This window comes from Caloenas nicobarica, chromosome 15 (assembly GCF_036013445.1).
Source record: "Caloenas nicobarica isolate bCalNic1 chromosome 15, bCalNic1.hap1, whole genome shotgun sequence".
NCBI classification, from domain to species: Eukaryota; Metazoa; Chordata; class Aves; order Columbiformes; family Columbidae; genus Caloenas; species Caloenas nicobarica.
The window spans coordinates 12,551,738-12,566,811 of NC_088259.1; the positions used below are offsets into that span (position 1 = coordinate 12,551,738).

Below are 15,074 nucleotides of genomic sequence, written 5' to 3' on the forward strand. Positions count from 1 at the left end.
TCACTTGATGCCACAAAGCGTGACACTGAGCGTTACAGACAGGCTAACTTACAGGAAAATGCAGAGAGCATTTGAATTTTAAAATGTCACCCTTGCATTCTGTCTACTCTTCCCCAAAGCTTTTTGGGACTGTCCTTAGTTCTGTTTACGATCCCGTGTTTAGTTATGGCAGTGTAAATCCAAATAGAGGTTGCTGACCAGTTTCAGTCAGGATGGAAAATTCTGAGCTTTTGAAATCCAGGTTCCTCAATTGAATAAAATGTAGGAGTTTAATTATGTAACATTTCCTATTGACCTGAACATTGAGTTTTGACATTACTGCTATGATTTGTTGTGGTACAACACACAATGTCTTTTACTGCCAAAGTCCGAGGCTGCAACAGAAAACCTTTGTGAGGTCACTGTGTTCTTGGGAAGTAATTCAATTCTACCATATGTGTGTCCCCTTAGAGTCGCTTTCTGTCTGCGGAGTGGCTGGGGGGCTGAGCAGGGCAGTATGAGGAGGCAGTGACTCCGTCAGAGCTAGAACAGGCCTCTTGTCTCTGCAACCTCCATCATACACTGGTTTTCTAGGCTTTTGTAGCGCTGCTTTTTTCATTGCAACTGGTGCCCAGCAAGTTACAGGCAACGCTGCATTTGAGTCCCCTAGAAAGTCCCCACTGACCCTGAGCTTCCTGCTCTGATCATCCTCGCAGACCTCAGCTCGGGGTTTGCACACACCTGCTGCTCTCTGCTGCCTTGTTCCTCTACATTGTAAACAGGCTGCAAAAAGATTTCTTTAAACTTCATTGCATTATGTCTACAAATACGACTTTCCTTACCACATTAGTACTGGTTTGTTTAACCTTTTATTGAGGAGGAAGATTTTTTTCCCCTGTTGGGTGGTATTTGAAAGTGCTGTAGCTGCTCCCTCTGATAATTATAATAATAAGGCTGCAGTGCAGCCTGGCCAGAAAATGGCTTTTGCAGACACCCTCAGATTAGCCAATCTCTCTGCAATAGACCAGCTGCTATCTGGAGAGACTGTTTTCTGGCTTTTTATTTTTTTTAACATGATTTCTGAAAAATTAATGAAGTATTCAGAATTTAATTTGCTTAATGAATATGATCATCTCAGGCAAATGACAATGGCTGTTCATCTGTGAGACATGTAGTCTTGATTTAGAGGGCTTTGTTCAACAGCGAGGCGCTCATGGTTTTATTCTGATGTTTGTGCCTGGTCTGAGTAGTATTTTGTATAGTTTTAACAAAACAGAACAACCGTCACATTTTTACAACAATGGACTGACTAGATTGAAATAACCTGTTTCTAATGGGATTAAAAACTCAGATTTTACCAACGTGCTGGTTCTTCAGCAGGCGTGTTTCCTAGTTACCTTGGTATGGTCCTCTGCGTTAGTGGACTTTCAACAGGAGGTCCTCAGCCTCCAAAGGTGTTATCTGTTCCTTTTTCATTTCACCGGGTAATTACTTGAGCATGGATTGAAAAATCTGTGTCTCCTTTTTTGTCTTTTGATGTATTACATGCGACAGCTATAGCAAAAGATAGAAAATGAGAGTGCCTTCCAGGAAAAACAAAAGCACTCTCCAGAATCTGGAGAGGTCAAGGAAGTGTGCTGGCCACTTGGATGATTTAATTATCCTGAAAAACAGATACTGAAGGAAACTTGCAGTGCTCTGTTTGACCCAAGAAGCTCCCAAGTTACACAAAGAAACAGCAAAACCCCTGCAGGACCTGATTATACAGCTGCAGCTTGCCAGGTGGGCACAGGCAATGGAATGAAAAAGACTTAGCTAGAACTACATTTTAATAATTGATATGACTGTACAATATTTATTACAGTAGTGTTTGACCTTCTGTTCTGACCTGTTTTCTCTCTTCTCTCTCCCTATTTGCTAAATATTTATTTCCTTCATTTTTCACCCCCCTCGCCTTCTCTAAGGTTATTTCAAAAAGGCAGAAACTGTGCAAGTCTGACCCAGTTTTTCTGTATGAAAACAGCATTCCTGGGAGGAATTAAGGTCTTGAATGAGCCAGGCTACAGCAGTTGTGCTCAGAGCCACGAGAGGAGGATGCTGTAGTAACTCTAACAGTATATGGAGGGCTGGCAACTGTACTGTGTTAATTGCACTTTCCTTGGATCACATGTGGTGAGCCGGTTCTTGGAAAAGAGTCCAAAAACATGCTTGAGTTCTTCACACAAAGGTGCAGATGACTCATGCCCATAAATCAGTGATGAGTGCTGCCGGTAGGAGCCATCTGCCCTCCAGGTATGCTGTGTGCAAATGTGACACCTCACTGGAAGAAAGCTTTGTCTCTTCCCTTCCCCAAACTAAAAGCCACACCATGAATTTTGTGGGAGAAGTGAATTCTGTCTGCTTTGGTATTCTGCAGGCAGTTCACAGCAACAGTTATGGTGAAACCCATTTAGAAATATCCAGTCTGCATGTAAATTTCGTTAGGTTTAAAAGGAGTGGAGGGGGGAGAACCAACACAACACCAGAACTACTCCCCCTCACCCCTCTTTTCTTCTTCTATGCTTTCAAGTGGCAAGTCTGAAACTGAGTATGTTAAAACTAAAAAAAACATGCAGCCAAACCCTCTTCTGGCTGAGGTTTTTGCTTATACCATTTCATAGTCTTTCAGATACACACTGTCCATCTGATCTTGCTTCTGTTTCAACTAGAGTGAAGTAGGTGCTTGGTTTCAGGTGCATAAAACATTTTTCCTTGATGTCTTGGACAAGTTTAAAACAAAAAACTAATCCTAAATAATCTCAGTAACACAGCTACCATCCCCCAAATGGTGAGAGCTGCCACAGTGAATGCCTGAATCCCTGCGCAGCCCCTGGTTTATCAGTAGCTCACAATTGCTACAGCACTTTGTTCTGGTCAGGTTTTTGTCATAAAGCAGCACAAATGGCTGTGACAACCAGAGCAGCTTACTTTGGTCCCTATCGATTAAGCTCTGCAAATTAAATTAAAGTAATTTATTTCCGTAATTACTTGTGCTGCAGATCCAAACTAGCTTAAGGACCTGAATCATAATCCAGTGTAAGGTGAGACATTACAGAGCATCACTGCCTTTCTGCAGACTTCCATTCTGGTTCATGACTGCTCGTCACTGTACAGGGCTGGGGTGCAGATCTTCAGGCATGTGTAGAATCTGAGCCTGAACACATGCTGCTATTTGTAGGCAGTTTGGCAGGGCAAAACTAATGCACTATTTTCTTCCTTAAAATGTTTTTTTCTTATTTAATTACACTTGCTTTAGCAGTTTTCCTGCCAGTTTATTTACATAATTATGCTTCCTTATGACACATTACAGCCTTCTGAACTCTGATAGATATATATGTTTTTAATATTTCTTGTTTCACGTGTTCCACTTATCCTAGAAGACCTATTCCAGGAACTGACTCAGTGTCCCAGAAAAGGCCCTGGATATTTCTTTTTGTATCTACACCTGCGGCTCTGTTCTTCCCTTCCCTGCTGTGCACTGACCTGCTGCCCTTGCCTTCACTGTGCCGTGGAAAACACATTTGATTATGAATTCCGAGCACTGGAGCTGGGGAAATAGAACAGAGCAGTGCAAGGAGTCAGTGTCTTCCCAGAAAACGATCTCTCATCAGCTGTGCCCTGGACATGTGGAACTTTTTCTTGTCCCCAGGCAGAAGTAACTGCTCTCTGCAATGACACTTCCCCATGTTTGCACAAAGTATTAATACCCAACATTTTCAACAGGAGGTGCATGATGAATCCTTAGCGAAACAAACCTGCAGTGAGAGCAGCTTTGAGTCATGTATGTTGTCCAAATGAAAAACTAACACACAGGACTAAGTCCTCTCTGTTGCAGCCCTTTATAAATGAATTAGTGTGTTCAAAAATTCCTGCCAAACATGCTGTAGGCTGGTTTGAGACAGCAAATTGCTCTTTCTGGTTCAGCTGCAGATCATGGCTCTTGCCCAGAGCTGACAGGGTGCTCCATAATTAATTGCGCGTGCACTGTGCATGCACCTCTGGTTAAAGAGCTTCTGTCCAGAGGGTCCATTATGATCACACGCCCATGGTGGTTAGGATTGTTACTTGCTGACCAGGGTTTCACATTCGTGAAGTTCATTCTATTTTTGCAAGTGTAATACCTGAAAGGGAACAAAGACTACCTTTCTCAAGAGCTCTTCGGTCCTGAAGAGAAAAGGACATGGTCGCCAAGGTACGGCACGTACGGATGTACTTGAACATCTTCTAATACATGTATTTGAGCTGCAGTGCAGCTCTCTTGGACCTGAAAAGTCCCGTAAACGGGAGGCGAAACTGACTCACTGCTTGGAGACCTTAACAAAACAAGCTTTCTCCTTTTCCTCCTCATTTTTATCCTTCCAGACTGTCTCAGGGTGACTCTGGCAGCAGATACCAAACCTCAGCTCCCTTGACTGTAAGCCCACTGCTGTCTGTCACTGGCTACGTAACAGGGTTTCCAACTGTGTGTCACTGCCTGACACCGAAGAAAGGCGTGGGGGAATATTAATGCCTATGGGATCCAGGCATCTAAATCCTGGAGGAAGCTCCGAAAATCTCAGCTATCCCTTGCACTTTCCCCATTCTTCCAGTCCTTCCCCCCCACACCACCCTTCACAATATTTTTATTTTCTGTAACCTAAGTGCTGTCACGAAAAAGGGACAAAACATGAAAAAAATCCCAAATTCTCACACAGCACCAGGTTAAAAAGCACTTGGGCACTGTGCAAGCTGTGAATAAAATACTGCAGCCACATGCAAATCTCCAACAGCAACTCCCAAGCCGGTCCCTGCTGCCAGCATCTCAGCTCACTGTCTGGTGCAGAGCAAGGAGAACGGGAGACTCCCTCGGCTTACACGCATGCCCACAGAATTAAATTGTAGCTCTATTTATAGCTCTTGTCTCATGCGAGGAGCGGAGGCTTTCACAGACGCCCACACTGTGCTCGCTGGGTTTATTTTTAGCATCAGTGACAAGGTTACCTGGATGATTCCTGCCAAATAAAAATGAAATGCATTAAATTGTACACAGCTAATTAGCAGTGACAGATGATCTTTTCTTTGTGCCTGCCCCTGCCTTTCTGTCTCCAAAGTAAATCTGTGTCAAGCCTTCCTAGCTTTCTGAAAACAGGGCAATTCCCTGATTTCTAGTTCAGTGAGTGGGAGTTTGAGCACAGTCACAGCTTCATCAAAAAACCTTAATAATCTCCAGGTGAATTGAAGCTAGTCTCCAAACTGGGCTCAGTTCATTATGGACTTAATACTCTCCTGCATTAGGGCTACTAGTGGTTTGTACACCACTACCCCACTTTTGGTCAAATAAAATATTCCCCGAAGTTCTGTGGATTCAGCCCCATTTCCCACTGAATCTCCCAGTCTGGAGGGCCGATGCCTTTCCAGTCAGAGCTGCACTGAGCCATTCCTGGGAGGAGGTGGCACTGGACGTGTCGGTCTTGAGAAACGGGCGCAGCTTTTGTTTTGTCGGTATGTAAAATCTTCCTTTGTGATTGCTCTGTGTTGAACTGTCATGGTCTATGCTTATAGGCTGCAAATCTGAAGTGCTGTTTGCTCAGTATTGTTCTGTCTGCAGCAGCTCTGTGAACTTCATACTCTGTTACATGAGGCCGAGGTGCAAACCAGGGTCTCATCTGGGTGTGCGTTTAGCTACGTCTGCAGTTTCTGGGCAAGTCAACTTGAAAATGCCTTTCCAAGAACCTCAAGGCAACACTAGAACCACAGAATCCCAAATGTGGTAAAGTATTGAATAAAGATACCTCCTTTTCACTTTACATTGCCTAGAAACCTTGCCCAGCATGATTCACTTACTCATGCCAAGACTTTCGATATTGCAAAGATCAGGTTTAGGTGCTCAAATTTTGGTTCTGCTCTGTCTCCACAAACCCGTTGTTCTTCCTGTCTCACTCCTTTTATGCCCACACTTCTGTATCTGAATTCCTGCCTCCATAATCTTTTAAGTGCCGCTTAATGCGTCATGCCTACTTATGCAAATATCCAAGGAGATGAACGAGAATATGAAGTGAAAATTACAAGTATAATATTTTCCAGGAATTCATGTTTTCATTGAAACCTAGGGTAATAATGGCGTGTCTTTAACTGTAGTTACACAAAGCATACTTGCAAGTACCAACCACCCAGGCAATTCAAACATTAACTTTCTAAATAGTCAGATATCAAATTTAATTAAACAATCTTTTCCTGCATCACTCTTCAGTCTAGCAACTATTTTACTCCTCCAGGTTTCAGCTTAAATCCCTTCTAGAGCAAAGTGCGTCTGTAAGACAGAAAGCAGTTATTCCAAATAATTGTACTTACAAATGTCTTTTCTGCCTCTTGATACAAAGAGCTCTCAATTCACTGAATTCCATTGAGGGCTTATTATCTGCACTCCAAACACATAATAAGGGGAACCAAGACCTGTTGGGAGCCCTGTTGCCTAATGCACAATTGAATATTGCAAGTGCACACCATGGCCTGGGGCACTGGGGATGCATGAATTAGTAAGAGAAAACACTGCTGGAAAGGGAAATCTGGAGAAAATGGAATACTGCCATTTTGGATGGAGGAGGAGGGAGACGTGTATGTTTCCACGGCAACAAGTGGTAGACTAAATTGGCTGGGAGCACGAAATACGGGAAATACACTTTTCAAAAGCAGCAATGCACATAAATGAATGCTTGAATGTGTACTCACACTGCTGTCAGTCAATAATAAATCTGAAGTCGGTGGACTTGCACTGCTGTAAAAGTAGAATCTGGCCCAAAAGATCCAGCAGATTTTCTCAATCTCTCTTTTGAGACTGAGTAGAAAAGTGAAGAAAAATAGGGATTTTAGCTTTGACTGCATGACTGCTCATTAGCATGATAGCAGAGAGTTGACTTTCTGAGCAGGCTCACAGCTACTGTTGAAATGTGTTATACCCAGAACCATTTAAACAAATACAGCAGTTTTGAGAAAATGTTGTTCTTTTGTACGTAGACACTATTATTTGGTATGCTTTGCACACTGTATACATCAGCACAGCTTTCTCTCCAGAGTATGAAGGTAGGCTGTGCTAGCTGTGGGACTGAGACAATTTGCTAGACAGCTAGAGACTTTCAAATCCCTACAAAAGTGCTGAGAAATATTGATCTTGAAAACAACCGCCTGTTTAATTGCCATTGTTATGCAGACAGCCACCAAATAACTAATCTGCCCGTACATTATTCTTGTATGCTGAAGTGCAGGTACATGTAGATTCAGAACTGAGACAACAAGTCCCATTGCTGTTACCAAAGTGCTACTAGTACAGCAGTAGCAATGTGCTCTTATCTGCATAGGCAGTAGCAAAATCATACAGACAACAGACATTTCTATTGGATCCCATTTCCCGGCTGATGCTTCACACCTGAACAGTGTGTTCCTTAGCTATAAACTTCCAAGTCGTCCTAAAGAGACTGCTGCGCAAGCACCAGTGAAATGAATGGATTTAAAGACCTCAAAATTTCAATGCAAGATTTTCACTCTGTCCACTGTGCTTACATTTGCATGCTACTGCCAGGTTGTGCGCAGAGTGAGGACTCTCGGGTAGCCTGGGTTTTGTGGAGAGAGACCTAGTCAGAAACTCCAGAGGGATATCTCTACAGCTTTGACTCTTTGGCCTTTATACTTTTTTTTTTTTTTTTTGAACACAGACTTACTTTTCCTGGTGTAAATATTTTTCTGCATGCATCCACCACCTGAGCTTGTTTCATGGTCATGTTCTATTCTGGTGGATGAGTAAAGAGCTGAGCTCTGCCAGTGCACATATGCGCTGGAAGTTGTGTGGGAGATCGCTTCCAATCTGTTTTGCCATTCCTGGCTACTCCAGCAATCTCTGCACCGTCTGTTCCCTGAGATGCTCTGAATCTTCCACGTTCCAGGAGGAAGGAGCTAAATGAAAGTCTGTCTTCCAGCACTTGGAACAAAGATGGCTTTTAGCCATCCTTTAGACATTACAAATGAGACTAATGGCCTGCACCACAGATTGTTCCACAAGACCATAGCAGACGGTATGTTGGCTTCCTTCTCTGCATTTTCCTACAGACAGTACATTTCTGAGCTTCTAGTAATGACCAGTCCTTTTCTTCACGAATAGAGCAATTTTCTTTTAAAGTCCTTGTACTGACACCCAACTTCATGTATGCCTCCTTTAAAATTATTCTTTAGGCTCATTATTAAGCAAACTAAATGGTAAATTAAAAGAAAGGATATAACCTGTAGTTATAACACCTAAGCTGCAATTTCATTAGAGCTTTGATGCTAAGAGAATTCAGGCTGTATTGAAAACAGGTGTTACCTGGGCATTTCAGCAATATGAGCTGTGGCTGGACATGAGATAATCTTCTCAGTGAATATTCTGTGATGGTGCAACTTGGTTTTAGGGATGGAGTCGGCTGGAAACCATACCTTGTGTATTTTAGAGCTATAAAATTAGGCTCCTGACCCATGAAGAAATTTCATGAGCAATTGACTCGCCAAAATACTGGGATTAACTATACCAGAGTGCAGCTTGAAATATTTCCCTGAAATGAATGCACAAGGTTTGCAAGGTCAAGATGATCAAAGCCATGGTCAAGGTCCATGACAATTTCCCTAAGAAGATGGGTATTGATGTGACACATCAGCGACTTGCTCTGCCTGTTACTCTTGGAACTTAATGTAAATTGTAATGTGATATTTTCTACTCGTATGGGATATACTTGGTTTTTGTGACAGAGAGTGTCATCTGCTCTGTCTTGTGCAGTCACTGGCACAACGTATTGATCTCCTTTGGGTGTAAAGTTCTACCATGTTACAAACAATAAGCATCAATCACCAAGACTGGAGGAAGGTGATTATTTCATCTCCAATACTGCAGAAGCATCATGAAGTGCACCCCAAATCTCATCTGTTTCCATTCAGCAGCTTGTTTCTGAGCTGAGGGCAAGTGTGGTGATGGCAGTGACATTTTCCTCCATAAACTCTGGTCCATTAGGACTTGTGCTCTGATCCACATGCGTGCTTCTCATTCCCTGTCCCCTGAGGTGAAGTTTAATCAAATGCACACACATGAGTGAGCTAGCCTAAATATCAATAAATGTTTCTTTCAGGAGAGGCTTGAGATATTTAATATTTAATAAGCCTTGAAAATGAACTTCTGTTCATGTTTCTCAATTTGATTTCAAGCATTTTGGTGACGAGCAGTGCTCGCTGTCCCACTGTGGGCAGGCATAGCACAGATTATTTAACAATCCACTTTGTCTCATCTAAAATATTCATGTTTGCAGATATCTAAATGAAGCTTTTAAGAAAACACACGCAAAAACCAAATGGTTCAGTCTGAGCCTCACAGTTTACTTAAATCTTTGCTTTAGGCTACATGCCACAGTAACGCTGTTTCTCTCCAAGCTCTACCCTGTTGCCCTGGTTACTGATCCAAACCAGACCATCCCCGCCATCCCTGCAGCTGGACTTACACAAACACCTTGCCCATGTGAGGGCAATGCTGCTGATGTTGCTTTGTCCTTAAAGCAGAAATACAGCCACCGATGCATACAGCAGCTTTCTCTTGTGCAAGTAAATATGCAGCTATTACAGTTGCCTTTATCCTGAAATTCAACTAGTGCTGACAAAGCAAAATTATTATTTTTGTTTAAGCACTAGCCTTCTTGGAGGACCTCAAAATCTGGATTACATCAGTGGAGCCGCAGCTAGATTTGGCAGAATTTTGCCTCCCACGTTGACTTCTGTCTTTTTTCTATTGAAATCAAGGGAATCCTGACTGTAAAAGGAGTTAAGGTTTTTTTTTTTTTTTCCACATGCCCAATTGACAGCTGAAAATGTGCTTTATTAGTTTGTGCATGATTTGCTGCAGGAAATGGACTTGGGGGTGGGTGACAGTATCTCATCTGACAGTACTCAGAGGACACTGCATCGTAAAGGGAGGTTCCTCCCTGGTTTTAGACAGACTTACTTTGAGAGTTTCATTTCAATTTGCTGCCGGATTTCCTGTCTTTCCTCATCTGTCCTCCTTGGGAAAATATTCCTGTCTTCCAGCTCCTGCTTACTTGGTCTGTTTCGTAGTTTTACTGCCAGCAGTTCTTTCTTGCATTTTCTTGGCAAAGTACCTGGGACATGCATTGAAAAGAAAGTTATTAGAAAGACAGCTCCTGGAGATGAAACGTGAACATACCGAGAGTGGGAAACCTACAGAGTGACAGCAACTTATGCGTTAGTGTGCAAGGAGCAGTTGTACACATAAGTAGCACTAGAGTTGTGCAGGGCTCAGACACAAAACTGCTTACAAATGCAGAGGTGTTGGGGCATGTACAGCTTCATCTCTGGGTCACCAGGAATAGCTAATGGTAGCTGAAACAATTGAAGTTGGTGCTTGGCATGTGTGTGTATATATGCATTAGACCTTTCCCTCTGAAGACAGCAGGAACAGACATTCCAAGGAATGAAAGCAAAGGCCAGGTTTTATCATGATTTGCAGAATGCTGGCAACTCAATTGGACATTTGGGCAACAAGAAACAAATACTTACTGTGATTGCATGACCTGTTGTGATGATTGCAAAAATGTAATAATGCGTGTTTTCCATCAAATCAGACAACCTAAAACATTGCCATTATGAAAGAAGTGTTCACAGGAGAACGTGCAGCAACTGTTTTGAGTAGAAGTTTAGTGCTGCTTAGTGTGCTGGGTGTTGAGTTCTTGATGCTGCCCCTCTGATGACATTAGAAACAGCCTTTCACTCTTTCTAGAGAGAACTTTGAGCTTAGGTGTTTCTGTATCTCTGGTGTAACTCTTAGACTTCAGCAGGGTAAACAAATGAAAATTGGACTCCTGAGTTTATAAAAACATGTTGCCCTGTGTTTGTAAAGGTATGCAATTAAACGGCTGTAAACTTAAGCTGCTTACAAAATAGAAAGCAGTCTTTATTTTCAAATGCAGATTCAAAGTCTGAGGTGATATCCTTATTTAATGCGGGTAGATTGCTTACGATGGAGCGAAAAGAAGAGGGAAGCGCTATTGAAACCAGTGAGCTGCTGAGTCCTACTGGTAGGGCTGCAGCCTTCCAGCAATCATGCTACAGGTAGGTTGTCAGCATGTAAATTTACACCAGCTCCCTGCATGCCTCTAGTGCAGAGCCTCTGGCTCTTCTGGTATCCAGTCCAGAGCTTTAGCAGAGTCTGAAAATTATCATTGTAGATTAGCACCACCCAGATGGGGTTTAGAGTCTTGTCACGGTGTGCAGGAAATACAGTTAAATCTTTATATTTGCTTCATCTTGGGAGAACAGTGTGTAATAGGAGGTTATTTTGGTTTGGTCCCTTTTTACTTTAAAGCTGTTGGGTTGTGGGGGTTTTTTTAGTTATTTTTTTAATTTAATGCTTCACCTTTTCGTAGAAAAGGTCACCTCATTTTTAAAGAAAAAGACATTTAATTGGTATTTTTGTTTGGTATTTGAGATAGGATTAAAGTCTATTTTTAAAAGGATGCTCTGGAGGTTGGCAACACGCTAAATCCTAAATAGATTCTCATTCCCAAATATTGCAGTTTTATTTGCTAGGGATCTGTGGGCCTACATTATCATCGTCCTATTGATCTTGAATTTCTTTATGCGGAGAGGAGGAGTCTGTACCACATCCACACATACATGTTGGAAGTCTGAGGCAGAGAACAGTTATGGTCTCACTGTATGAGGAGGGACAAGTCTCTTGATAGTTGCAGTGATTGAAAATTAAACTTTTTAGAAACCATAATCAGCTCAAAACCCCGCTTAGTGCCTAAAAGTTGTGGCCTTGTTTAGCACCTTCCTCCTAATACTTTCAAAGTCTGTTGTAAAGTTAAGTTAGACTACACAGCCCTCTGAAGCAGTAAGTATGTGTTTAACAGATGGGTAAAGAAGTTAAATGATTTGGCTGCTGCCACACAGAGCCTTCTGCTAACTGGATATACGACTCCACCAGAAACATTTGGCTCACAAAGTCAATGGGACCCTGTCAAGGTTTTTCAAACCTCCAGCTCGCTGGGAGTGGGAGCAGAGTGGGTGTTTGCCGGGCTCGATCCGCACAGCACGGGAACCAACAGAGTTCCTTCTGGAAACAATCTGAAGCACGTTTGGGGCTGGCAAACTCCCAGGTACCCCTGAACATGTTCTCATTTTCACCTGGAAAGTTGAAGTGGGCAGTAAGAGGAATTTAGTCACGTCAGGAGATTGCTGCAGAGAATCTGCCCATGCACACAAAGCCCAGTGTCGGTAGAATGTGACAGCTATAAAACTACTTGCCGTACCATACTATACCTGTTCTTTGGATTGTGGGAGGACAAGGGCTAGAATCATAGCGATTATTTGCTCAGATGAGGTCAGGGCTCATTTTCTGCTATCGCCAGTGGAAACCAATGCTCTGCACATACAAGACTAGACCTTCTCACAAGCAGTCAGGTTTTGAAGCTGATGTGTGTGACATTGGCTTAAGCTAGCTCAGTGTACGCCTTAGAGGCTTGTATTTCAAAGTGAGATGGAAAAATGCAATATTTTGCTTGAAAAAAAAGCTGCTGTTCATGGCCTAGACTACTCCTGCTCTGCTGCACACTTAAGTTGTCTTCTTTGTGAAATAAAAGCCACAAATCATATATGAAAAAATCTCAACTTTAACCCAAATCCTGCTGTTGTATTCGAGGAGTGGAGAGCGTATAACCCACTCAGGATAAGCTCTGCTCACTTCATCCAGATGTCTGGATTGCTAAAGGCTTATGCTATAGCCACTCCCATGGTCCATATGTACTGTTCACTGATTAATCTTTAGGATATTTCACCAAATAAAAATGCAAGAGATCTGGATTAAGCTGATCTGCTTGTCTAAGGAGCTGTTCCCCGTGCCTGACCAACCGGGTTATTTCCTGAAAAATAAAACCTACACGACAAAGTGAAAAGAGGGAGGTGGTGTTATCCCATTCAGGAAGACAAGCCAGGAAACATTGTGTAATACATCTGTTTTCATCTTGACTGGCCCACTGATGGCCAGTTCTGTTACTCCACCTCCTGCAGAAACCCATATCTGATGTTTCAGAATTAATAAATAAATTAGACAAAACTAGAGAACAAAGAGGAAATAAACTCCCAAACTACTTTTCCCTATATCAATTCCAGCACCCTAAGGCACATTCCTTTCTGATGACTATCTCAGTGGAAAGTGAACCTGTGAACACTCTTATTTCAGTATTTTCTTCCTAAGGGTTATTTTTCCTGGTCAATAAGGCATGTTCAACACCAGTCTGCTTCACGACCAAGCTATCTCAGGCAGGATCTTGGCTGTGGCTTGTTTCATGATTTATGACAGCTCAGCTAGGTCAATAATAAATGCTTTGAAAATTCACACCCTTTTCATGCTTGGTCTACAGGTTCCTGACAAAAGTTCCTGTTTTAATTCAGTTGAATTGTGACATTTAATTTCCTGTATGTTTACTGTTCTTTCTGTCAAGCAAAAGGCAAACTCTAATGCATGCTGATGTAAAAGACCTTGCTTGCACTAGTTATCATGGGGCTGTTGTGCTGATGCACTGTTCTGCATCACAGTGGCAATGGCAAAACGGGTGACGTACTAAGCAGTCCACTAACTGTAAAGTAACTTGGGGTTCATGGATAGTTTTACCTCCTGATTTGCAAACCAGCCCAGATATTTTAAACTAGAAAGAGTCTGGAGCTATTCAGGGAATTACTCTGGTGCCACCCCTGTCACTACTGCATCTCTCACTCCTCTCTGAAATGCAAAGGGTGCATCTGGATGAATGCTGGCACAAGCAGTGCCACCCAGTGTCAAGACCAGAAATGCCTTGTGTCCTGTCTGTCAGTCAGTAAACGGGCCCTGCTATCACGTCCCCAAAGCTGCTGTCTCCTCAGGGCTGAGATTGTACCACACCACACCAGGACCTCTGTGGTTTAAGTGGCTGTGTTGCCCAGTTTGCCATGTACCCATCCATGGCAGCCTCCTTTGACATCAAACAGCTGAAACTTTGCATGGCCTGGGTTTTTGCTGTGCCCCTAAAATGTGCCTGAATCTGAACAATGGCAGAGCAAGCACCAGACTTGTACAAGAAATTAGGTCTTTTGTAATGCATATTTGAAACATGCAAAGACAAAGCAGTCTGCAATGATCTTCAGCCATTTAAAATAAAATGATCTTAAAGCTCAAGTCTTATGATCACTTGGGTAACTTTTAAGGGTGTATGGAACACACTTCTCAGTGTGGAAACTGAAGTTTAGGTATGAGAATGCTCAAATGCCAAAGAGTGAGACAGATTAATTATGAGGAGGAAGCCTACGTAGCTATGAAGAAAGAAATGAGTGAAACGTCTTACTAAAAATTATTTTTGTTGAAGTTGGAAAGTGTTTTGCATGGAAAAAAGGAGTTGTATTCATATCTGGGACCTCTTTATCAAATGATAAATCATCTTCATTTGCTCTCTTTGCCCTCGGGGTACATCTGCGGGTAAATACTCATCTGTATATAATCACCGCACTACCTGATTTCATAACAACCCTTTGAGTTTCCAGCCTGTCAGATAAGCACCTAACTGTCTACATTCTTCCTAGATTCATTGGTCTCTTCCACTTTTCATTGTACCATCACTGCACTGGAATAACAGTCCTAGGATGGAATCCTTCCAAAACACGCATAGCATGGCACCAGTTATAGAGAAAGCTTTGCCTACTGACAGGGGGATGTGTCTGCAAGTGCTGTCATTCATATGTAGCGGTACAAGGGGTACCCGGTACAAGGGTAACTGGAAGGGTAAAGCATGCTGATGCATTGACTTATCACTGTAACACTAAATGTCATCTCAGTATGCAACCAACACAAACATGATCACAAGCACTATGACTCAAATTTAACTTCAGTTTTCACCAAGATTCCTTGAAAAACTTGATGTGACAATAGAGGAATTTATACTGCTCAGTATTTTCTGTTGCATGCTGCCTTCCTTAGTACATTCTGTTAGGCTATGATAGTATATCTTTATAATATAAGTGAC

At 42.3% G+C, this 15,074-nt stretch overlaps 1 protein-coding gene across 1 annotated transcript in view; it reads right to left on the reverse strand.

Moving 5' to 3' along the window:
• Positions 1-15,074, reverse strand: part of PHACTR3 (phosphatase and actin regulator 3) — a 101,250-nt gene that overhangs the window by 18,873 nt on the left and 67,303 nt on the right. Inside the window, exon 8 of the mRNA XM_065645803.1 lies at positions 10,007-10,160. Coding sequence (XP_065501875.1) covers positions 10,007-10,160 — 154 coding nt within the window. The remainder of the gene's footprint in view (positions 1-10,006; positions 10,161-15,074) is intronic.